Source organism: Lepidochelys kempii, chromosome 24, assembly GCF_965140265.1.
Source record: "Lepidochelys kempii isolate rLepKem1 chromosome 24, rLepKem1.hap2, whole genome shotgun sequence".
In the NCBI taxonomy this organism is placed as follows: domain Eukaryota; kingdom Metazoa; phylum Chordata; order Testudines; family Cheloniidae; genus Lepidochelys; species Lepidochelys kempii.
In genome coordinates this window covers 5455216-5479035 of record NC_133279.1, presented here as the reverse complement: position 1 = coordinate 5479035, position 23820 = coordinate 5455216, and the positions used below count along the sequence as shown (strand labels likewise).

Sequence of the window (23820 nt, the reverse complement as noted above, 5' to 3'; positions counted from 1 at the left end):
GCTTCAAGGTTGGGGAGGATGGAAATGTTGCCCCAGAGACTGCGCCCTGAATGCCAAGGCTGCGTTAGAGCGGAGGGTTTGATTTTCATTTCCACCACAGCTGCTTTTCAGGCCCCTTATGCTGGCAGAGCAAGGTAAAAAGATGCCAGTGGGACTGTAACGGGGCCTTCGGGCTACAAATGCTCAGGTTTACACAGGGCCCCCAAAGAAAGTTAAACCAGTGATACCTCCTTAAATCCCTCTGAAGATGCTCTCATTCAGAATTACAGGGGCCTTAATTTGGTTTAGCTTAATTCACTTTGGAGTGAGTTAAATTTAAACTGCATTTCCAAAGTGAATTAAGCTAAACCAAATTAAGGCCCCTGTAATTCTGAATGAGCACATCCACCCAGGGATTTTATGGGGTTTCACTAGTCCACTTTAGAAATTCACAGCTGTAGTTATTTCATATTAATTTTTCTGAGTAGCCATGTGTGGCTGAGTCCTCAGGGACGCGAAGGCCCAGGATCAAGCTGGGGAAAGGTCAGGCAGTAGAGCCCATTTAAATGACAGATCCAGCAAAGGGAAGGCTGGGAGTTTGACCCCCACACTGCCTGCAGCTAGGCCACAAAAATGTAGTGAAGACTTCCCATAATGTAGTGAACCTGCAGGTGCTGTGGAGGATTCTGGGATACCTTTCCACAGTGCACCATGCCTTTAGCAACAGCATACTGCTGGGTGGACAACTGTTGTGACATGCCCCATATTTATCAGCATCTTTGGGCTGCCTCTTGCTGTCTATCTGCTGCAGGGACCACCCCTCCTTTTCTTTGGCTGCAGACTACAGGTCTTGGTTTCCTCGAGGGAGACTGGCAGGCTGGACGGGGTTAAACTCCCTTGCCAAGGAGCAGTGGAGGATTATTTGACCCAGCCCCACCGCTGGTCTATTGCAGATCCACAAGGCTTAATCACTACCTCCCTGGGAAACTTCACACTGATCTGTGAACTTCCTCTCCCCTCTGTTCTCTCTCAACAGCTTGGATTCTTTACTCACAAGAAGATCCAGGAAGAGGAGAAGGAGGAGCAGTGACATTGCAGGGGGTTGCCCTGCTCGGTTCCTTGCTACAACAAACTCACCGTCTCTCAAGCCCCACCACACTCTAGCCAATCCCCCCTGCCTCAGAGGAAGAGCAGCAGGGGCTGTGCTGAGGGGCAGAAGAGACCCGTACTCGGTTAGCCCATGAACATTTCCTTTGGCATGCCCGTGGCTCCGAGGACCTTACCACCTGTCTGTCTCTCACTGGTGCCACATGGGTTCCAGCAGTAGAACTAGCAGAAGATGGACCCCCTCCTGCTTGGGTTCACAACTCAAAAGATGGTGTGCTAGGGTTGGGGGGGGGGGGGTATGCTAATCCTGTAACCCTGCTACTGCTCCTAAATTAAGTTGCATGAAGAATGCAGCTAGGTTCCCAAGTATTTTGAGCCCAAATGGACTACAGGGAACCTTACCGGCTACCAAAAACCATATCCACCAGCCAGAGTGGATCTCCCAAGCAGCCCAGGCCAGCTGAAATCAGAAAGACAATGGCGCCGTCGGATGCCGTCTTGAAGAAACTCTTTCCACCTCTCCAGGTGCAGTGTTCCCACTGCACTTTGAGCAATGTAGTCGTTGCAACTCGTAGCCAGCTGGGGCTCGTCAATAAAGTTTGCAGCGTGGTTTGCTAAGTCCTGTAAAGAGTTAAAATAAACCTCACCCCACTTGGTCCTACGGCAGATGCTGTTTTAAGAGGGTGCAAGTCCGGTCACTCAGCCATGTCTGCTCCCTCCTCCTTGGGGCTTCCCTTCACTTAGGGTGGAACAGCAGGAATGCCCTGAGCCCCCATTGCAAGAGTGGGGCCAACTCGAAATGGAGCCAGGCTTAGCGGGAGTAGAGTAAGAAGCCAGCACTACAGAGGCTGCAGGGCTGGGAATTAGAGGAACCATCTACGTGAGCAGGACAGCTAGAACTAGGGAAGGGATGCCCCTGACTGCTCAGGGAGTGCCTCTTGCTCCACCGCTCTTTCCCCTTTCAGGAATGACTAATAGGAGGCACAGAGCACTCAGATGCAGATCCAGGTGATGTAACAACGGACTGGGCATAAAGGTAAGGAGGGGGGGATGGGATGACACAGCATGTGATTAGAGAGAGTCTGGGGCTAGAAAATCCTCTGGCTGGAGCAGGCTGGGTAAGAAAGCATCACACCCCCAGCTACTGCCCTGTAGCTTTACTGCCTCGGCCCTGTCCCTGGTAGAGCAGGATGTGAATCATTCCCCTGGAGCAAGCCTGAAGGCCAGAAGATTGAGTTGCTTTACACCTGATGCATTTATCTCCAAAGGCAGAGGCCACAAAAGCCAAAAGGATCAGGGTTAAAAAGCCACCTGTTATCTCTGCTCAACCCCCTTAAAACCTGAAGGATGGAAAGTTCCTAGGACAGCCCCTGGACTGCAGTCTGCTCCAGCACTGAAATACACACCGATTTTTTCTTGACTCTAACCTGGACAAATAGAAGGTCCCCATGGCAAAGTGTAACCAGCTCCTCCTCTAAGCAGGTATTCAACCTCCACAGTCCATGCCCAGCCAAAAAGAGACGGTTTTAGAGTGGGATGAATGTGGCGGACACGGATACAGACAGTAGACGGTCTCCTATAAAGCAGTTCAAAGAGATGCGCTTATCATTTGGTGCTAAAAATCATAGAACTGGAAGGGACCTCGAGGGGTCACCTGCTCCAGTCCCCTGCCCTCATGGCAGGATTAAGTATTATCTAGACCATCCCTGACAGCTATTTGTCCAACCTGCTCTTAAAAATCTCCAAGGATGGAGATTCCACAACCTCCCTATGCAATTTATTCCCGTGCTTCACCACATTGACTGGAAGTTTTTCCTCATGTCCAACCTAAACCTCCCTTGCTGCAATTTAAGCCCACTGGTTCTTGTCCTGTCCTCAGAAAAAGTGTTCTTCTTAACCTCTCCCTGCTTGTAACAACTTTTTATGTACTTCAAAGTTTGTTATGTCCCCTCTCAGTCTTCTCTTTTCTAAACTAAACAAACCCAATTTTTTCAATCTTCTCTCATAGGTCATGTTTTCTTTAATCATTTTCGTTGCTCTTCTCTGGACTTTCTCCAATTTGTCCACATCCTTCCTGAAATGTGATGCCCAGAACTGAACACAGTACTCCAGTTGAGATCTAATCAGTGCGGAAGAATTACGTCTCGTGTCTTGCTTACAATACTCCTGCTAATACCGCCCAGAAGGATGTTTGCTTTTTTTGCAACAGTGTTACCCTGTTGACTCATATTTAGCTTGTGATCCACTATCACCCCCAGATCCCTTCCCGCAGTACTCCTTCCTAGGCAATCGTTTCCCATTTTGCATGAGTATCATCACTGGGGAGGGATAAGAACAGGTGAGACAAATCCCTGTGTGGGATGGTCTAGGTATGCTTGGCCTTGCCTAAGTGCAGGAGGCAGGACTAGATGACCTCTTGAGGTCCCTTCCAGCCCGACATTTCTATGAAAGCTGAAGAGCTGCCTGCATCAGATGCTGGAGACAAACTGACCAGTAGCCAAATGGAGAAAGAAGCAAAATCATAAAGCAGCACCAATGTAAAGCGAAGGGGACTGTGTTTGGGTTTAATAAGCAGAGCTTTGCCACAAAGTAGTGTTTAGTGGAGTCACTTTCTAGCCTGAGGAGGTCAGATGCTGTCTGCATAAGGGGAATGACTAAGAAAATCTCCAAGGCCTTCTACACACGGGAACATCCGGGCTTCAGCAATCCATATCCACTGTATAAAGCCCATGACCCTGTCCCCCCAAGGGGGACTAAATCATGCAGGTGTTCGCACTAACTGAACACAAAGCAACCCCCCTGCATGTCCTGGTCTCCATTTCAGGGCAGCTGAATCCAGGCAAGTCCTGACTGTAGATTAAAGCCTTAATGGGGTTAGGTCCTGCAGCTGCTGGGACATGATTTATAACAAAGGAACGAGCTGCAAGTTTGCAGATAGAGATGAGAGAGGACGACTGTCGCTAGAAAGGGAGTTAAGCAGTTACCCAAGTAGAACGGCAACAACAGGAAGGCAGTGGGATCTTTCTGATGGGTAGTTAACCTTCTCCCACCTTTATAGGAATTGGACAATAGAGGTTACCAAAATAACCTTGCTCCTGACCTAAAGCTTCTGGAAAAGAGCACTTGTATCTCAGACGTTCATTTTTACTAATTCACAAACCCACGCACTCCAAAACGGAGCTTTCACACTAATCCATCCACTCAAAGCTTTCAAAGCCGACCCAACACTCCAACCATAGCGCCTATGGCTAAGTATCCATTCTGTTTCAAATCTCTATTATGTTGTACTTTGCTAACAGGCGTATGAAGTATTCATACTAATTATAGAATCAACCATTAATACTTGACACAAAGCGCTTTACAAACAATGGCAACTACATCTGTCCAAAGGAGGAAAGGGAACATTTGGTGAAGTCACAGCCTTGATTTATTTCTGATTGCTTATTTGTGGCACACAGCAGTGTTGTGCTGGGTGCTGTACAAACACAGGACACACAGAAGAGCCAATTCACAAATTTTGCTTGCCCTAGGACTCCCACTCACACATGTGCATTAAAGAGGTTCCGTTGTTTAACGACCACTTCTCATTTCCCCCTCCCTCTGTTTGTGCCTTTGCCAACTCAAAGGAAAATCTGATCCCTTCCATCTGCACTGAATATAAAACCAAGCAAATCCGTGTCTCTGCTGCTGGAGCAAATAAAACATATTCATGAAAAGAGGATGTATTCTTGTGGCTTCCCTTTGAAAAGCAGGCCATGCAAACAAGCTCCGAAGAGAGTCTCTCTAAACGTGGGCTAAAATCCACCACTAGCCTCCAGGCTGCAATCTCCTGCCTGTGTAGTGAGCAAATCAGTCTTTCAGGCTTCTGCAAAATCAAACAGTGCCCACTTCTTGCCACCTATATGATGCTGGCTGCCAAGAGGCTCCTTTGAATGTAGCTTTTGTTTTGGCTTGTGCAATTCTTCCAGCAGGTTTAAGATGACAATCATTAGCAGCAGCTTGGGGAAAGAGAGAGAGGGGACTGGATCCCAACTCTCAACAGGCAGGCAGCATAGCGTAGTGGACAGCCCACTGGGCTAGGACTCAGAAGACCTAGATTCTATTCTGTACTCTGCCACTATCCTGGTGGGTGACCTTGGGCAAGTCACTTTACGCCTCCATGCCTCAGTTTCTCTGTAAAGAGGGATGACACTGGACCTCCTTTGTACAGCGCTTTGAGATTTCCGAATGAATAGAGGTTTTACAATTAAAGCAACATTATCAGCTTGGAAATAATCAGTTAAATAAAAGGCATTAGAGTAGTTTCAGGTCCCATAACCAGCTCTGCATCCCCCTGCCAATTTTGTGGTCTCAAAGCCACAGGTTCCAAACCTGCAATGGCAGATCCCTGCATCTGGGTGGAGCCCCACTGCAGGACTGGAACATTAATTTTCCTATTTTAAAAAATGTTTTATGCAGCTAAAGTGCAGGCAAAGAGACCCACCCACACCCGAGGAAACAGACTACCCAAGGAGAAGAGAGAAACTGACAACATTTTGGGCTGTCAACCGCACAGAGTAATTCAACATTTAACTATTGACTCTAATACTAGTGCAGAATTAATTCCACTTTAAGGCCCCTTGACATGCCAGAGTGGTATAAAAGGGCCTCAGGTGCAAATGAGAAGCTGACCCAGAGGCTTTTCGTCTGCAGTCTGTTCATAATCCTCTTCAGAGGTTCCTGCAATCAGCAACAAGTGATTTTCAAAATAGAAAATATGCCTTAATACTTTCCTCTTGCGGATACACTTCTTATCCATACATGTCAAAGCACTTTACAAAGGAGGTCAGCATCATTACCTCCAATTTTACAGCTGGTGAGATTGGCACAGAATAGGGAAGTGACTTGCCCAAAATCATATAAGTCAGTGGCACAACTAAGACTAGACCCCAGGACTTCCGTCTCCCTGAAATAGCCACAGGAGTCAAATTCAGCACGACCGTCTATGTCAATAAAAATGGGCCCATGTTTGCAAATGCACAAGCCACAACTTCCCTACTAAAGGCAAACTGGTGGGATAATATTCTCCCCTCTTATTCTCTGGAGGGCCAACGCCACCAGCAGAACCCTCTTAACGTAGTGCTGCCAACGCCCATGGATTCAACCGCAATTCTCGTGATATTTCATGTTTTGTTTCTTAAAGCTCCAACTCCTGGAGTCATGTGATGGCATGAGAATCTCAGCTGTCCTTAAAAAAAAAAAAGGTGCAGAGGAAAGCTTAAGAATGGAAACCCTGAAGGTTCCCAAATCACAAAGAACCCAACACTTTTCGGCAGTTGGTTTCCATGGATTTTTAAGCCAGTCTTGTGATTTTTTGACTGGGCATCCCCACAAAAAGCAGCCATGGTAACACAAAGTCTAGACAAGGTGATCTCGTAAGATGGCTGTTTATTACAAATGCACAGACAACAACAGAACCAGGCCAAGTTGGCTCCAAAGTGCATTCTGACGCTGCCTCCCACTCTGGTTTCCCACCCCTCTTTGTCATTCCCATGTTTTAATATGGAAAGTCAGTAAGAATGAACAAGCTCTTCTGCAGAGTGTAAACATGGTTACACAACTAACTGATCTCAATGATTACACATTTAAATCATTAAATAAAGACAAGGCAAAACCCCTAATTGATAGCATTTCTCAAGATTCTTTCCCTATCCCTTTGGGTACCATATAAACCAAAAGTTACCAGATCAGGGTTTCCTATTTAATAGAGGCTTCTGAAGTTGGCTACACCAGGCTTTGCCATCAATTTATACTGTGGTTTCAGGTGAAACAAGAGGGGAATATAATCCAAAGCAGCAGTCTGATGGCTCCTTAGTTCTAAATTGACAGCTGAAGTCAACAAAATTCAAACATGAAATAAGATGCACATTGTTAAGAATGAGAGTAATTGACTACTGGAACAGTTTCTCAAGTGACATGGTGGATTCTCCATCACTTGGAGTCAGCCTGAGATATCCAGTATTGATACACAGATGCTCTAGTTCAACTAGAAGTTATTGGGCTCAGTGCAGGAAACAGAGTGAAATTCTACAGTCTGTGTTATAGAATCATAGAAATGTCAGGCTAGAAGGGACCTCGAGAGGTCATCAAGTCCAGCCCCCTGCACTGAGGCAGTAGCAGGTAAACCTAGACCATCCCTGACAGGACTTTGTCCAACCTGTTCTTAAAAACCGCCCATGAGGGGGACTCCAGTTCTCTTGGAAGCCTTAACTACATTTAAGAGTTAGAAAGTTTTCCCTAATATCTAACCTAAATCTCCCTTGCTGCAAATTAAGCCCATTACTTCTTGTTCTACCTTCAACGGAGATGGAGAACAGATTCCCCGTTCTCTTCATGATAGCCCTTAACATATTTGAAGACATCAGATCCCACCGCAGTTTTCTTTTCTCAAGACTAAACATGCTCAGATTTTTTTAGTCTTTCCTCCTAGGCTGGCTTTTCTAAATCGTTTATCATTTTTGTTATTCAGGTCAGTCTAGACCACTGATACTCAGACCTCATTGATCCAGGAGCCAAATTAGCAATCAACAGTACCCAACAGAGCTGCAGCAGTGTGAATTCAATGGTTCATTTGTGTATGTTTTACTATTTTTATGTATTATTCTCAAAGCAAAATGATTGACCAAGTATTATTTTATCAACTACAACTGGTTAACAACATAGGAAAAGCCTCCTGATTGGTTAATCACTTAGATTTAATTATTAACTAGCCACCCAGTGTCTTAATATCACGTGCTGCAAAGAGGCTCCCAAGCCTCAGTCTGAGCATCGCTGGTTCTAGATTATTATACTGGTCCCTTCTAGTCTTAAATTGACAGCCAATATTTTCTCAAGTGAGTAGCGATTTGGGGCACTTCTATTTCCGGGTTCTCAATTTGAGGTGCCTGAGAGGAGCCCGGATTTTCAGGGAGATGGGGAAGGGATGGTTCTGCACTTTCTGAAAATTAGGGCTCTTTTTAAGGTGTCTAAGGTGAGGCTTCCCAAAAATGGAGGCACCCCACATTACCAGTCACGTTTGATTTCTGTATTACAACTGTGCTGCAACATTTGATGAAGATTGTGTTTCTTTTGCAGTGGGATTTAGATCTTGGGCCTGGACCACACTTAAAACTTCTGTCAACTGACCTAGGTTTTACGTGTAGATGCAGGCAGGCGGATGGACGAATATTTCCATCGACCACTGCTACGCTGACGGAAAAACCCCTGCCGTGGCTTGAGGTTGTGTCTATACTATGGAGGCTATAGCAGCATAGCTGTGACGGTGCTGCAGCCCCCTAGTGCGGACATGACCTTGGTCATAAAAATGTATTCACAATATAGCCCGCTTCCCCACCAGGGAGTCATTAATTACAGACCAAACATAGGCTCATTCTCTGCCCCTACCTCCAATAACTTTACCCTCTGAGTTAGCTGTAGGATGGATCATCCTTCCATTATCCCATCCCTTCCAACAGACATACACCACGCAGTCCACGTGCCCCCTTTCACCAAATTTCCTTTGCATTCAGTGTGTTAGAACCACCGTTATCTAAACGGCTTGTGAATAAGCTCAGTCTGGCTTTCTCCTTTCCCTTTTAAATTATTCAACGTCAATGCTTCAAGCAAACGTACGTCTGTCTCTTTCTTGAACAGCTGCTTCTGGAGGCCTGTGAAATTCATCAATGAGCAGAGAGAGGAATGGAGAAATAAATGGTCAGGATTACCCAAAAGATTCACACTAATAATACTGTTATAGAACTAGGTGAACCAGAGAGCCATTCTGCTCTCAGTTCCAGCAGTGCAAAGCTGTAATCATTCAATCGAAGTCAGCGGAGTTAGCCCCTCTTTACACAACCCTGTATCTAAGGATACAATTTGGCCTTTCACTGCCACAAGACAGACCAATTCTACTGAGCTCACTCTAACACAACACAGATAATTTAAACCCTTCAGCCTTTTGTGTCACCTATGTGAGGATGCAGGCACGCTGCAGCACTTAAAAAAAAAAATCACTAAAGACATGGGAGTGGGTGGAACAATCCAAGCAGATTTCTGTACACAAAGAAGAGTTGACAGGTAGATCTGCAGTCAAGGTGAAATGGGAAGCAAAACATTTTGAAGTGCCTGTGTGTCTTTGACAAACACTCAGAAGCAGAGATGCAACTATCCCCCTTTCAACAAATACTACCAGTCAAAACCAACAGGTGCTCTTGCCTACAGAACCCGATTGTGAACAGTCATACAAAGAGCAGTACCAGTGCCCCTTATAGACTTCTCCTGTGACACAGCTGACAGAGGTTAATTGCAGGTACTAAACAGCCAGATGTACAGAAGAGCTCACCTCCCATGTAAGCACCGAAGTAAGTGGCCAGGCATTCAGTAGGCCTTTGTGCGTTGAGTGCCAAATATTCTGAAAATTTGGCCTCATAACTCTGGCCTAGTCAGATCCCCAGCCAAGGGGAGTCGAGTCTTAACTGAAGGCACTTAGCACATCGCTTGTGTCAGTTGTGACACATCCACATGGCAGCTGATTGGGCAGAAAACATGGGTGACTTCCTGGTTTAGTTCTGATTTCACAGACAAAACACACACACACACTAAAAGAATACTCCACAACATTGACATTAAGCTGCGTGAGCCATCGGAAATCCACCCACCCAATTTAACATGATTAAGGTGCAGATTTAGAGCTGCTGTGCCGGATTTCCGTATTACAACTGTGCTGACTGAAGTAGCAACTAGGTGACTGAAGTAGCAAACAATGTCTGGAAGTGCCAGAAATAGAAGATGAGAAAGACTGGAGAACATATCAAGATACCATCTGGTTAGGTTGCAAGAGGTTAAACAACATCAGTCTGCCTGGCTGGGGATTAATTTCTTATTTTAAAATCAGAGCTTGATTTCTACGTAATACCCAGCAATTTTCAGTGATTGAAGGTTTCAGGAATGAGAGAGACTGAACATAAAGTCTAGAGGGTGTGTAGTTGGCAGGGAGATGTATTTGCAGGGGATTATGCTTTAGCATACAGCACCATCAAGTGAGAAATTAGATCCCACAACGCGACGGGAGATTCAGAGATGCCTTTGCACAAACCAAAACAAGCCTCCTGTGACAGAGAATAGTCACGTTGCTTAATGCATGACTGGAAGGTGCTCGGATGCGACAGTGATGAGGGCGGTCTAAGAACACAGAGAATAGAATAGAATAGACTCCACAGCGTGAATTTCCTACTGCTTCCTCCCACCACCAATATACTTTTAGATTGAAAAAAGGGCAAGGGGTAGGTTTATACAATGCCTAGAACAACTGGGTCCCAACCTAGCTGGACCCTAGGCGTTAGCACAACAGTTTAATAATAATAAACCAAATGTTAGTCTCCTCTGCTACCTCCCAGAATGGAAGTTTATTCATTAAAGGCCCTCATAGGCCATACAAATCACTCATAGAAACCCTCCTGTATCCCAGCCTCTCTCCCCCCCAAAAATTTAAGCCCCAACCACACTAGGATAAGAACCAGTAGCAGTACCAATCGCATTTCCCTGAGCAGTGGCACAAGGGGCTGTCTGAGATTCAGTCCGCACACACTTGTCCCTTAGGGAGTTCATCGCTGTAAGGGCCTAACACGGCTCTCAAGCGCGCACACACACATAATCATCGCTGGCCAGGGAAGTAGTATTCCAATCTTTATAACTCCCACTAGTGCTGCAGCTTCAGCTTCTCCCGAGAGGCTCTAAAAGGGGACTTTGCAGCTCCCGGTTCCCCATCTTGAGGCTCCCATTGATTTCAGTATGCTTCGGATCAGCCCTGTTTATAACCAGGAAGATAAACCATCCTCACCCAGCAGGAGATCCCCTTGTGTGGACGGCGCTGAACAATTCAACGCACAGTATGGGCGGCGTGCTAGACCCTCCGGACTGAGCTGTGGGGCACGTTCTGGGATCGGGTGGGGAAGAGGGGTGTCAAGGTCAGCCTGTGCTGGGGGCAGGGCTTCCTAGAGCAGGCAACGCTTAGGAAAATTCTACTGCATTCTACAATCTAGGTGCGCGCAGCGAGACAATCCCAATCTTAACCAGGGGGAATCAGCCACTCCCCGGCGTTCAGTGGGCTCTGTTGGACCAAGATCAGTGCTTCATTTGTGCCAGGGCCGAGCCCTGCAACTCTAGGCTCAGCAGTTCATAGCCCTGGCACCTCTGGCCTTGCTGCGTCAGTTACGAAAGTAAAAAACGATTCCATGAGCCCTGGTACCGCTTTCATTAGAAATTAAACCCTGACCAGGATGCAAGCTCCAAAGTAGAGTCCCTTCCGCAAGAACACCCTGCCGGGAGCCCCACCCCCATCCTGTTCAAACTTGGGGCTATCTGCTTCAGTGCCTCAAATCTCGACTCAGCACGCTCTGCAATGGTATTCCAGAGCTAGGCTTAACCACGGTGTCCGCTAGGATTGTTCCACTGGACCCTGCGACCAGGGCACAGCTTTCTAACCAACACAATCAAGACCCAAAGTATCAAGTGCCTGAGCGCCATTCTCACAAGCGACCTAGGTGTCTCAGAGCTGAAGTCCCGCTGACTTTCAATAGGACAGGTCAAGATTTTCAAAAGTGACGAGTAACTCCGGGTGCCTCAATTGCGGGGAGGAGTGCCACTCCCAACACCTGGAGGGGGCCCAAATTTTCAGAAAGTGCTATGGCCCGACTCTCTGAAAAATCAGGCCCCTTTAAGGTGCCTCCAAGTTGGCTACCCAAAGCCACTAGTGACCCTGGAAACCCTTGGCCATGAGATCCCAGGTCACTTTGGAAAACAAGATTTAGGTGCTTTTATAATTTTACCTTAAGTCTGGTACTTTGCAATTCAGAATATATGTCAGTTTCCAAAACCCGTAGGAGTCTTTCCCCGACTCCCAACGGTCCTGGATTAAGCCCTTAACATAAAGAACCCCTTTAAGCTAGACCCTATGTTCTTTAATAAAGAAGTGGCAACACTCCTGCCTATTTTGTCTCCGGTTATTCTTTTGGTACCTTTCAAAATCCCTCATCCACCCCTGCAAGCCCCCCAGCAATCCTCTCAACATTTGATCTTCTTTAGAAAGGCCTTTATTTGACTTTATAGCAAACGAAACACTAGTTTAAATCAAGTGTACCTGGTACACTGTTACAGCAATGAAGTGGCAACAAGTTTAGACGCGACCTACCCTCTCCTTTCCTCCTTCCTCCGGGCTGATCCACTGATTTAACACTGCCACAGGTGGGTTAGTGGGCATTTTACGCTCAAACATGATTCGGACGATAAAAACAAGAGCTAAACATGGATGAAATGTTACAGAAGTGAAAAAAAAAAAGTCTCTTAATGTTATCGGTCTAGGAGAATTAAGATTTCATGTTAAACACTGAAGAATCAGCCATTAAAACAGTTATGCACAGTTAAGTCTGTTTACCTGAAGGATGCCTTAAAGTGGTCCATATGATACAAGTCAGTTAAGGATCCTATATGAATTACTGTCCAGATGGGTTTAAAAAAAAAAAAAATTCCAAACAACCCGTTTTGGACAAACCTGGGAACATCGGCACATGGATAAAAACTAGAAAAATCAGGTCATGAGACAAAAATGTTCTGTGCATGCCTGCTCCCCAGAATCCTGGATCACTGCATCTCCCGGCCCAAAATCACCCCTCACAGAAAAGCCATGGGCAAGACATTTTGATCCAAAGAGATTCTTCACCCTCTTTTATCTTATAAATTCTCACTCCCACCCCCGTAAGTAACCTAGAACACTGTGTATTTCACTTGAATTCAAGAGAAGAGGTAAACACTGATAGATTCAATTTCACCCACTCTGTTTTAGGGGAGCGGAGTGGGGCAAGGGAGATGTGTCAAAATCCTTGTTTGCATCCCTTAGCAGCTGCTCCCATCTAATCAAATACGTTACCAAGCGGGAGTATTCCCCCCTGCCCCAAACTTCTCCATGACATTTTATCTAGGAACACTGAGGGTAAGGTGGGGGGGAATTCCATCCCAATGTTGAACGCTGCCTGACAGCGCTCAGGACCCCAGTGAGCCTGTAGAGATGGAAATGTTCCCTTCCTCACACACTTTGAAAGAACCACGTTAATTAAGGTTTCACAAGTATAAAAATCAAACCACTCACTCAAAGACTCTGAATTCAGGACTAAAAAGGCAATTCTGATGGAGATGCGATTCGCTCGGAGATGCACGTTTACGTTTTGGAAAGGGACAGCACTCGTTGCAGTAATATCATGGGTTGGGTTCCCTCCCCTATATTTCCTGCTACTCTTTTTTTGTTGGTTTTAATTATAATACAATTTACAACTGTAGTAAGAATACCACGGCCACAGCCCCCGGGAAGCCCTCAAGCTTCAGAAAGTCCATCGATCGTGTAACTGGCTTTCGCTGCTAAAGCTGTTACTTGCTGAGGCCTCCGGGTTCTGTGTTTGCCGAGTGGAATCCTCGCCATTTAAGCTCTTTCTGCAGACTGGACACGTGTCGTGCTGAAACAGAAACAGGAATGTACAGTGAAGGCCCATCCCCAGGACCTTGGTAGCCAGTTAGCAACCGCTGCTTATAGAGCAACTTTCCGTCCCACAAGCGTTTTATGTGCAGTACTTGGAGGAATTCCCGTCACCTACCATCAAAATGCAGCCACCTCTGGGTTAGCACACAGCAGCTGGATTTAGCAATGCCAAGCAATGTTATACCTAGGCTTGGCAGGATTCAATTTTAAATCGGTAGCTGTTGATAAATGTTGATTTCAACTGACACACTTAAGTGGTCACTGGCCCTGCTGGGAGCCCTCTGCAGCCCTGCTGTCACAAGAGTGACCAAGTGGGGCCATGACAGCAGAGCTGCAGCGGTCTCCCCAAGCTGCCTCAGGACTGGCAGAGCAGGGTGGAGCAGACACGCCAGGACTGCAAGCAGGACAACGAGCACCCAGCTGCAGGTAGCCCCGCTGCTGAATGGCTCCTGTGGCAGTGCAGGGAGCCCCTTGACGGCACGGCTTCAGAGATCTGTCACCAGCCCACAGCTGTGCAGGGAGCCCTGTGCAGCTCCATTGTTCCAGCCCGGCTCGCTCACTAACCAGCCAGGAGTGTGGGAGCAGACTCAGGGCACGATCTGTTCAGCAGCTGGGGGTTCGTCTTCCTCCTTACAGTCCTGGGTGGGGATCTCTGCTGTGCCTGGCCAGGAAGATTGCAGCCTCCCCCACACCTTGTGCCCTGGTCTCTCGAGGCCCTTGGCAGTCCAGGACCTCCCTCCTCCCCACCGCTGTCAGTGCTGCCCAAACCCTAACCCCAACCCTATCCCCAAAATTATCAAAATAAAAACAGCTAAAAATAGAAAAAATCCTAATAAAAATATAAAAATTATCAAATTATAAAAAAAAAATAAAAATCAAATTCTGCCAATCCTAGTTATCCAGTAGTTTAGAAAAGTGGGGAAAGACCTCAGCATCCAGTTGAAACGGCAGGAGATGGGGTGGGGGGGAATTTAGACCTTTGCAAAGTGCTTTTTGGAGATCTATGGATGAAAAGCGCTACGCAAGAGCTAGGGATTCTAACTATTCCATAAGTAGGATGTGGTGACCCACAGCAGAATGTGGAGAGAGCACACGGGTTAACGCTCCTACTCTTGTGAATAGCGCTGTTGAGTCTCAGGGAAAAGAAGCGATGAGGACCTTATCTGAAAGACCCAGACAATATGCTGGGGCAAGGTTTCAACACAGACTCAGAGGAAAGAGCATCCCCTTCTAACCAACACCATTTCATTCCGCCCTGGCGGTCTCCCAGCCGAGAGCTAATTAAATACACCCCTGCTTAGCTCAGAGCTGTTGAAATCACAGTCTAACAGGACTGCCAGTTGTTTGGCCAATGTAATGTAACTATTGACCAGTAACTAGCATCATCTTTGTTTGCTATTTTGATAATTGATTACAAAGGCCTGATGAATGTATCTTAAATTAACTGGTGACACATTTCGCACAGTGCAAGAATGACATGGTAGAAATGTAGTCAGACATTCCTAAAGAGAAGGGGTTTTTAATAAAAGTTACTCATGCTTTTTAAAAGCAGATTATACATAACTATCTTGTAATCAAGTGTTTTAACAACTTGGCTACATAGGAAAGAAGAGTGGACGAACAGTGACAATGGAAAGATTTCACTGGAAAACATGGCAGCACTGAATCAACATTTGCTACCAATGCAGTATTTGAAGCTCTCTTCGACTGGGGCTTCGAGCCCTGAATAAATGGAAAAACTAACGCTGACGAAGGAAGGCAACACTGCCACATTTAGCAAGGAAGGATGGTGGAGTGGTTAAAGGCATTAGCTTTGGACTCAGCAAAGCCAGTTTCAGTTCCCCATTCTGCCACAGCCTCCCTGTGTGACTTTAGGCAAATGCCTCAGAGTGTCGTGAGGCTAAATATACTAAAGACTGTGAGGCACTCTGATACTACGGTAAGGGGCCCCCAAGCACTAAAACAGATACATCGATGATACAAAGAAGGGCTGAATTCACAGATCAATCTAAAGCCAAATGGCGGGAATACTTGCCTTCAAGTGCTTCACTGAGATTAATAAAGGCTTCCCAGCTTGCAGTGTGGGGATTAATATGAGAATTGAAAGGTGGATAAGGAACTGGTTAAAGGGGAGATTACAACGGATCATACTGAAAGGTGAACCATCAGGCTGGAGGGAGGTTACTAGTGGCGTTCCTCAGGGATCGGTCTGGGGACCAATCTTACTTAACATTTTTATTACTGACCTTGGCACAAAAATAAAATTTGCAGATGACACAAAGTTGGAAGGTCTAGCCAAGATGCAGGAGGGCCGGAATATCCTACAAGATGATCTGGACGACCTTGTAAACCGGAGTAATAGAAATGGGATGAAATTTAATAGTGCAAAGCGCAAGGTCATGCATTTAGGGACTAAGAAGAAAAAGTTTTGCTATAGGCTGAGGACTTATCAGTTGGAAGAAACAGAGGAGGCGAAAGACCTGGGTGTATTGGTTGATCACAGGATGACTAGGAGCCAGCAATGTGATGTGGCTGTGAAAAGGGCTACTGCAGTCCTAGGATGCATCAGGTGAGGTATTTCCGGTAGAGACAGGGAAGCGTTAGTACCATTAAACAAGGCCCCAAGGAGAGCTCATCTGGAATACTGTGTGCAGTTCTGGTCTCCCATGTTTAAGAAAGATCAATTCAAACTGGAACAGCTGCAAAGAAGGGAGACTAGGATGATCCAAGGAATGGAAAACCTGCCTTATGAGAGGAGACTCAAAGAGCTTCGCTTGTTTAGCCTGACGAAAAGAAGGGTGAGGGGAGATACGATTGCTCTCTATAAATACATCAGAGACATAAATACCAAGGAGGGAGGGGAGCTATTTAAGTTAAGACCAATGTTGACACAAGAACAAATGGATATAGACCAGCCATCAACAAGTTTAGGCTTGAACTTAGACGAAGGTTTCTAACCATTAGAGGAATGAAGTTCTGGAACAGCCTTCCAAGGGAAGCAGTGGGGCAAGAAGGTGGGGAAACCTAACTGGCTTCAAGACTGAGCTTGATAAGTGCATGGCGGGGATGGTAGGAGGAGACTGCCTACAATGGCATGCAGCCAATCTACGAATGCTAGCAGCAACGATCTCCAATGGCTGGTGATAGGACACTAGATGGGGAGAACTCTGAGTTACTGCAGAGAATTCTTTCCCAGGTGTCTGGCTGGTGGGTCTTGCCCACATGCTCAGGCTCTAACCAATTGTCAGATTTGGGGTCGGGAAGAAAATTCCCCTTGGGTCAAACTGGCAGAGACCTGAGGGGGGTTTCGCCTTCCTCTGCAGCATGGGGGCCGGGTCACTTGCAGGTTTAAATTAGTGTAAATGGTGGTTTCTCTGTAACTTGAAGTCTTTAAATCATGGTTTGAGGGCTTCAGTGACTCAGCCAGAGGTTAGGGGTCTATAACAGGAGTGGGTGGGTGAGGTTCTGTGGCCTGCGACGTGCAGGAGGTCAGACTAGATGATCATGACAGTCCCTTCTGACCTTAAAGTTGATGAGGTAAGTTCTCTCCATTTGGCAAGTGGGAAAACTGAAGCAGAAAGGTGCAGGGAGTAAGCGCTGCTCACAAAGGAACTTAGGCCTAAGCCAGGCTTCCTTCTACAGGATCTTCTTAGGGTTGGATTAGAGGTGGTGGAGACAGATATTCTGTGCATTAGACAGGCCCTGTGCTGCTTTGTGAGCTTCCCTCACTCTCTGCCTCTGCACCCTCAGGCCTGCCAGGAGGAGTGAAGGAAGGTCAATCAACATGATTCATTGATTCCATGATATCAGGATGATAATAAGGGGGGGGGGGGAGGAGGGAGGAAGAGAGGGGGAGTTTTCAAGTGGACACTTCCCACTAGGACAGAGACCCCAGCTTGTTTCATATGTAACAGCCAACTGTCAGATGGTACAAGTTGGGACTACTGCTAACACCAGCAGGATCTGACCTGGCGATTTAGAGATAAAAAGCATCATAACTCCATTAGTAATTTCTCCAAGTCTCCACTTGGCTTCAGCCTGAAGGACAGCGTTAGAACAGATGCGTTTCAAAGGCTGGATGATTAATATTATGGTGTCATGAAATGAAATGAAAGAGCCTTGGATTTAAGTGGCAGGTCGTGTGGCCAACGCACTACACGCATTAGCGTGTAGCTCAGTAGCTCAGGCCTGAGGTACGAGACAGCGAGGAGTAGTCAGTATTTGCACAGTGTGTGTATCTCTCTCTCTCTCACACATGCACTTACCAGTTCTAACCATGGCACAATGCAGTTGCTGTGGAAGAAGTGATTGCACGGTAACTGTCGGACCTGCTCCGTTACTGTATAGTCTTCTTTACACACAGGACACTCCAAACCTGTATCTGCAGGACAGATTCATACAGGGGATGGGTTAGAATGCTGGACACAGCAGAGCCCTGTTTGCACAGCCTTAATCCACACGGGGCCCAATTACAACAGCCCAACCCATACCAAAATGGGGCACCCAGTGCCGCATTCACCTACTCATCTCAGTTGATTTCTCCCAGAGGGATGCAGACAGGAGGCCTTCAGCTGGAGAATAGTGATCAGCTGTTGAAGAGGTGCAAGGCTGAGTTTGCAGACGTCAGGAAATGCTGGAGTATGGATTGTTTTTTTGTTTAGGTCTCCCGTGCATGGCACAATAAGGAGATACATTTTATGCAGCGTGCCCTACCCAGTGCTGAAGGGCAACTGACAGTAATTCAGAACAGATACTGGACACCCGCCACTGATAAACAGAGAATAAATGTGGGTATGGGGATTCAGCATAGGAAAGGGGAGAGGAAAGGTCCTATAGACGGGGAGGAGTAGTTTAGAACTAGGGAAGGAGGGTCTGAGCTGGACAGTGGTTTCTAGTTCTGTCAATGAGATTATTCCTCACAGGAGTGAAGTTACACAGTGTTCACAGGATCGAGCCCTAGGGCAGTAAATTTCTCATTTCTAAAATGCCTTTGCCATTATTTTATTGACGTTTTTATGGCCTTGGCTGGTCCATTTTCAAATGTTAACTTTTTTTTTAGTTATAATAAAAGTAACAGTTACTGTTTCCTGATAGCTGGACTCCAGTACATACATGGGAAGGGAGACCATTCAGCTACTTTAATGGCTTACAGTCCGTTTTATATTTGATGTTGGGGCCACAATGGACTTTTTTACAGTTAATACTCTGCAAAGTGCTATATAGGGGCTTGGGGACTATACAGCCTATAGTGGATGCTAACATTTACCAGGCTGGACACAAAAGATGACCGATAATGAAAACCAAACTATGGGCATTTTCCTTGTCTATTAATAAACTCACTCGCGTAGGACAGGGAGAACACCACCAACACAAGAACTAGGGGTCACCCAACGAAATTAAAACAAACATAAGAAAGTACTTCTTCACCCAACACACAGTCAACCTGTGGGACTCATTGCCAGGGGATGTTGTAAGGGCCAAAACTATAACAGAGTTAAAAAAAAGAACAAGATAAGTTCATGGAGGATAGGTCCATCAATGGCTATTAGCCAAAATGGTAAAGGATGCAACTCCAGGCTCTGAGTGTCCCTAGCCTCTGCCAAAAGCTGAGAGCGGATGATGGGATGGATCACTCACAATTACTTGTTCTCTTAATTCCCTCTGAAGCACCTGGCATTGACCACTGTGAGAAGACCGAATACTGGGCTAGATGGACCACTGATCTGACCCATTTATGGCCGTTCTTATGTTAATTTTGCAATGCTGCTATAGAATTAGGATTAGTGATTCTTCCTCCCCAGGAAAAGAGCGTGTTGGCTACGCAGCAATCCCAGTTTGTACACGGAGAGCTGCTTTCCCGTCACCGCCAGTACTACACTGACACTGCAATACATTTCCTAGCGCGTATCCTTTGCCAGCAGAGACACTGAAACGGCCACATTAATTCCCAACTCCGTTGCCAGGTAGCACAACAGATGCTCAGCTAGCTCACAGACACAGGGCAAACTCTGCTGTTGCTTTGCAGGAGATATTACAATATGGAGATACACGCTCCTCTTCATTCTCCATAAATGAGAATAAAACTCGTGCATATAAAAAGATCCAGACAAAAACAGATACCATGGAAACAGATTTTTTTTTTGGTAAATGAAACAGTGCGTCTTCAAACGATTTTAGTTTCAGGGAACACATTAGCTTATAGGGGAAAAAAGAATCCAGACTGCAACTTTGTGTCACACACGTCTGCAAACACACTAAAAAAAAAAAAAATTAAAAAAAACCCCAAACTTGCTGAGCCAACCGTGAGCACTCAAGAAACACACACAATTCTTTGCTGTCAGTTATGTCAAAGGAACCTGTGATCTTTACACCCACTTTTTAAAAGAGGATTTAGGAGCAGTTCAGTAGGAATCTGTTCAGAGTTGTATTTACCAGCCATAGCTAAGAAAGGAGAAGCAACATGCAACCCCCCCTTGTATTTATCTGATAAGCAGAAGGAGGTAGCAAGAAACATAAACAGAAGGAGGTAAGTTAAATGTAAAGCAGCAACAGCTCAAATAAACAAAAGGTGTGTTTCTGATGACTGGATAAATGCAACATACCACATGCACTATGCATGCCACGGTCAGTCCGAAGCCTTGACTTTACCAACTAATGCCTGCTACTCATTCAATTCAGACCACTTTAGCTTTTGGGAGGGCAATTGAGACAAGGGATCAAAGCAGACCCACCTCCAGAGTCAGGGTAGCCCGAGTTGTCAGCAGCATTTGAGAGCAGAACCTCCAGAGCTAAAAATCACAACCCTTCATTGCTTGAGCTGAGTGACTCATCTCGATGGTGGACCAGATGTTAGAGCGTGCACACAGCACACAACACACAACTGAATGGGAGGTAGCAGGCAGTGGTGGAGGCAAAGAGTCTAATCATTAACGTAGGGCATAGGGAAGCTTAAGGGAAAAGTCAGAAAAGCTTTAGGAACCTATGGATGAGCACTAGTATGGTCCTATCAATGCATCCAAGTGGTAGGAGACACACAGGAGGACATCAAGCATTACCAAAACACGGCAGGAAAGACCAGAGATATTGGATTTAACCCACCGACTTGTTCCTGAGTTACTGTCACTGTTGGAAGAGAGGTGATCTTCTCTTTGTCAGCTGGGGGCGGTCCTGTGTTTTCCAACTGTCCTAAAAGCTGTAAGGGGATGACAAACACACCATGTTTTAGAACCCAACACAGCCTTGTCTTGTGGAACACCTCTCATTCAAGCTGGGCCTCCACACTATTCCACCACATTAACCAGGCCAGCGAGGGAGCTGCACCATAACATGTAGGAGAGTCACTAGCTGCAGGACAGGGTGCTTTTCAGACGGCATCTGAAGTTAAATGGATGCAGGTAGGCTGCATCTGGCAGAAACTGCAGAGGAGAAGGCTCTCTGACCACAGCAGGGAGCCAGTGCTGTATGAGGAGGGTGGGGAGAAGAAAAACCAAGAGGCGGGCTGGAGGGAATGGAGGATGATATTGGACTGAAAGGGAGTTGACAGAGGTGTCTCAGGATTGGCGAGTTGGAGAAGATCATTGTGCTGCCCAGTGTGGGTAAGTAGATACACAGCAGTGTTCTGCAAACGCTGGGACTTGGGCAGGCCATGGAGAGAGATTACAAGTGGTCCCACTCTAGCCCAGTAATGACACCGCAATAAAATGACTGAGGTGATATCGACCCCCTGAGCGGCACCCATCACTTGCCCCCTCCAGACACGGGACGGAGGCAGAGCCAAGTATGTCCACACAGAAAACGAACTGCTGCTAGTGGAATAGGGGGGTGGTGGTGATGTCAGCAAACGGCACTTGATGACCATAATGAGACCCTCTCCAAGCCCCCTCCCCTAGACATGTCGGATGTAGGCTCATTTGAGGAAGCTGTGACAAAGGAGAGCAAGATGCCTTTAAGAGGCAGTTTGTAAAGCTGGGGCTAGCGGTGAATGGCGACAGATGACAGGCCTGCATGCCATGTTCACAAGATGCCGGAGTGCTGACAACAGCAAGATTAGCTGCCACAAAATGTCCTAGTTGCTTATCCTCTCCAAGACAGGGGAGTCATCACCCTCTTCCACTCCCAAACCAGCCCCTTCTGTTCCCATAGTAGCCAAAAAAGAACTTGTGGGGTGGCGATGGGAAAGGAATTGACCCTATTCTCCTCCAGCCAAGATGCACAGACTCTAGCGGGCAGAAGGCAATTGGTAACTCAGAGCTTCAGAAGGCTCTGTAGCTCTCTAGACATAAAAGCTGCATCTGTCTGAACAGGGATCCATGCAGAGAACTGAAATCTTCAATGCAACACCAGGACTGTCTTTTTGTTGTACGTTTGTACAGAACCTAGCACAACCGGTACCTGGGCGCTATGGTCAGACAAATAAATGATGAGAAGTTAGCTTTGCTATCGATAAGGTTTGCAGGATTGTTGCAAGGAACTTGCAACCTTCCTAGCAGAGAGCTGCACAGCTTAGAATTTGCTCTCACGAAAGGCAAGGAGATGAAATAATACACACTTCAACATCAGCTTTCATATGAAGCCCTCAAAGAGCCTCTGCATTAGCAGTAAAGTAATTAAGCCTCAACGCTGCCCCATTCCCACAAGAAGATAGATATCCCTGTTTTATACAGGGGAAAACAAGGCATAAAAAGAAGAGACTCATCCAAAGTCACACCGCCAGTCAGCAGCAGAGCTGGGAACCCAGGTATCCTGACCCGTCCCCCCATCCTTTTTGCTAAGAACCAGCCCATCTTTACAAGCAGAGATGAAGCAAAAATGATCATACCCAATTCCTCCTCCTCTATGCTCGTCCCTGTGAGTGTTCTAGATGATCATTAAAAATAGCTTAAAGCATTAGCAGCCTCACTGCTGACATAATCAGGATCCCCTTGTGCCAAGACGTTTGTGGTGATAACACTGAGAGCTGCATCAAATTACGAGATGCAACACTAGCAAAGTGTGTTCTCAGACTAGGTTCTGAGGAGCCTGAGGTGGGGCTGATGGTTGCGGAGCTGTGGATCAGCTGCTCTCAAAATCATTAGCCTCAAAAATTATCTGAGGGCTGGAATTAATGCCTTACAGTGAGAGACTAAGACTGTTTAGCTTATCAAGAAGGGACTTGATGATGGAGTTCAAGTACCTTCATGGGTACGACACTAAAGGGCTCTAACAGGGAAAGGTGTAACAAGAACCAAAGCCAGACAAATTCAAATTAGAAATAAGGCCTAAATTTTTAACAGAGAGAGGGATTAACCCAAGGGAAGTGGTGGATTCTTGATGTCTTCAAATCACAACTGGATGCCTTTCTGGAAGAGATGCTTTACTCAAACCAGTTACTGGGCTCCATACAGCAGTAACTAGCAGTCAAACTAGATGATCTAATCATAGAACCATAAATATGTAGGGCTGGAAGGAACATCAAGAAGTCATCAAGTCCAACCTCCCCTGATGAGGCAGGACCAAGTAAACCTAGACCATCCCTGACAGGTGTTTGTCCAACCTGTTCTTAAAAACCTCCCACAATGGGGATTATGCAACCTCCCCCTAAATCCCCTTAGAGTTAGAAAGTTTTTCATAATACCTAACCGAAATCTCCTTTGCTGCAGATTACACCCATTGCTGCTGCTTCTATCTTCAGTGGACACAGAACAATTGGTAACAGTCCTCTTTATAAACAGCCCATAACATATTTGAAGACTTACCAGGTGCCCCCACACTCTTCTTTTCTCAAGACTAAACGCCTTTCCTTATAGATCAGGAGTACTTGTGGCACCTTAGAGACTAACCCATTTATTTGAACATGAGCTTTCGTGAGCTACAGCTCACTAAGCTGTAGCTCACGAAAGCTCATGCTCAAATAAATGGGTTAGTCTCTAAGGTGCCACAAGTCCTCCTTTTCTTTTTGCGAATACAGACTAACACAGCTGTTACTCTGAAACTTATAGATCAGGTTTTCTAAACCTTTATCATTTTTGTCACTCTCCTCCAGACCCTCTCCAATTTGTTCACATCTTTCCTGAAACGTGGCACACAGAATTGGACACGGGTCTCCAGCCGAGGCCTCACCAGTGCCAAATAGAGCAGAACAATTACCTTCTGTGTCTTACATACAATATTTCTGTTAATACACTCCAGAATGATATTAGTCTTTTTTTGCA

General features: G+C 46.2%; 2 protein-coding genes across 2 annotated transcripts in view; one reads left to right on the top strand and one right to left on the bottom strand.

The window, feature by feature from the left end:
• The window catches only part of ITGA10 (integrin subunit alpha 10), a 54669-nt gene extending 49840 nt beyond the window's left edge, over positions 1-4829 (top strand). Inside the window, exon 30 of the mRNA XM_073322622.1 lies at positions 1016-4829. Coding sequence (XP_073178723.1) covers positions 1016-1069 — 54 coding nt within the window. The 3' untranslated portion in view covers positions 1070-4829. The remainder of the gene's footprint in view (positions 1-1015) is intronic.
• A 1667-nt stretch (positions 4830-6496) lies between these two features.
• RNF115 (ring finger protein 115) overlaps positions 6497-23820 on the bottom strand; it is a 51511-nt gene continuing 34187 nt past the window's right edge. Inside the window, exons 7-9 of the mRNA XM_073322637.1 lie at positions 20729-20822; positions 17896-18011; positions 6497-13607 (exon numbers count right to left, since the gene is read on the bottom strand). Coding sequence (XP_073178738.1) covers positions 13476-13607; positions 17896-18011; positions 20729-20822 — 342 coding nt within the window. The 3' untranslated portion in view covers positions 6497-13475. The remainder of the gene's footprint in view (positions 13608-17895; positions 18012-20728; positions 20823-23820) is intronic.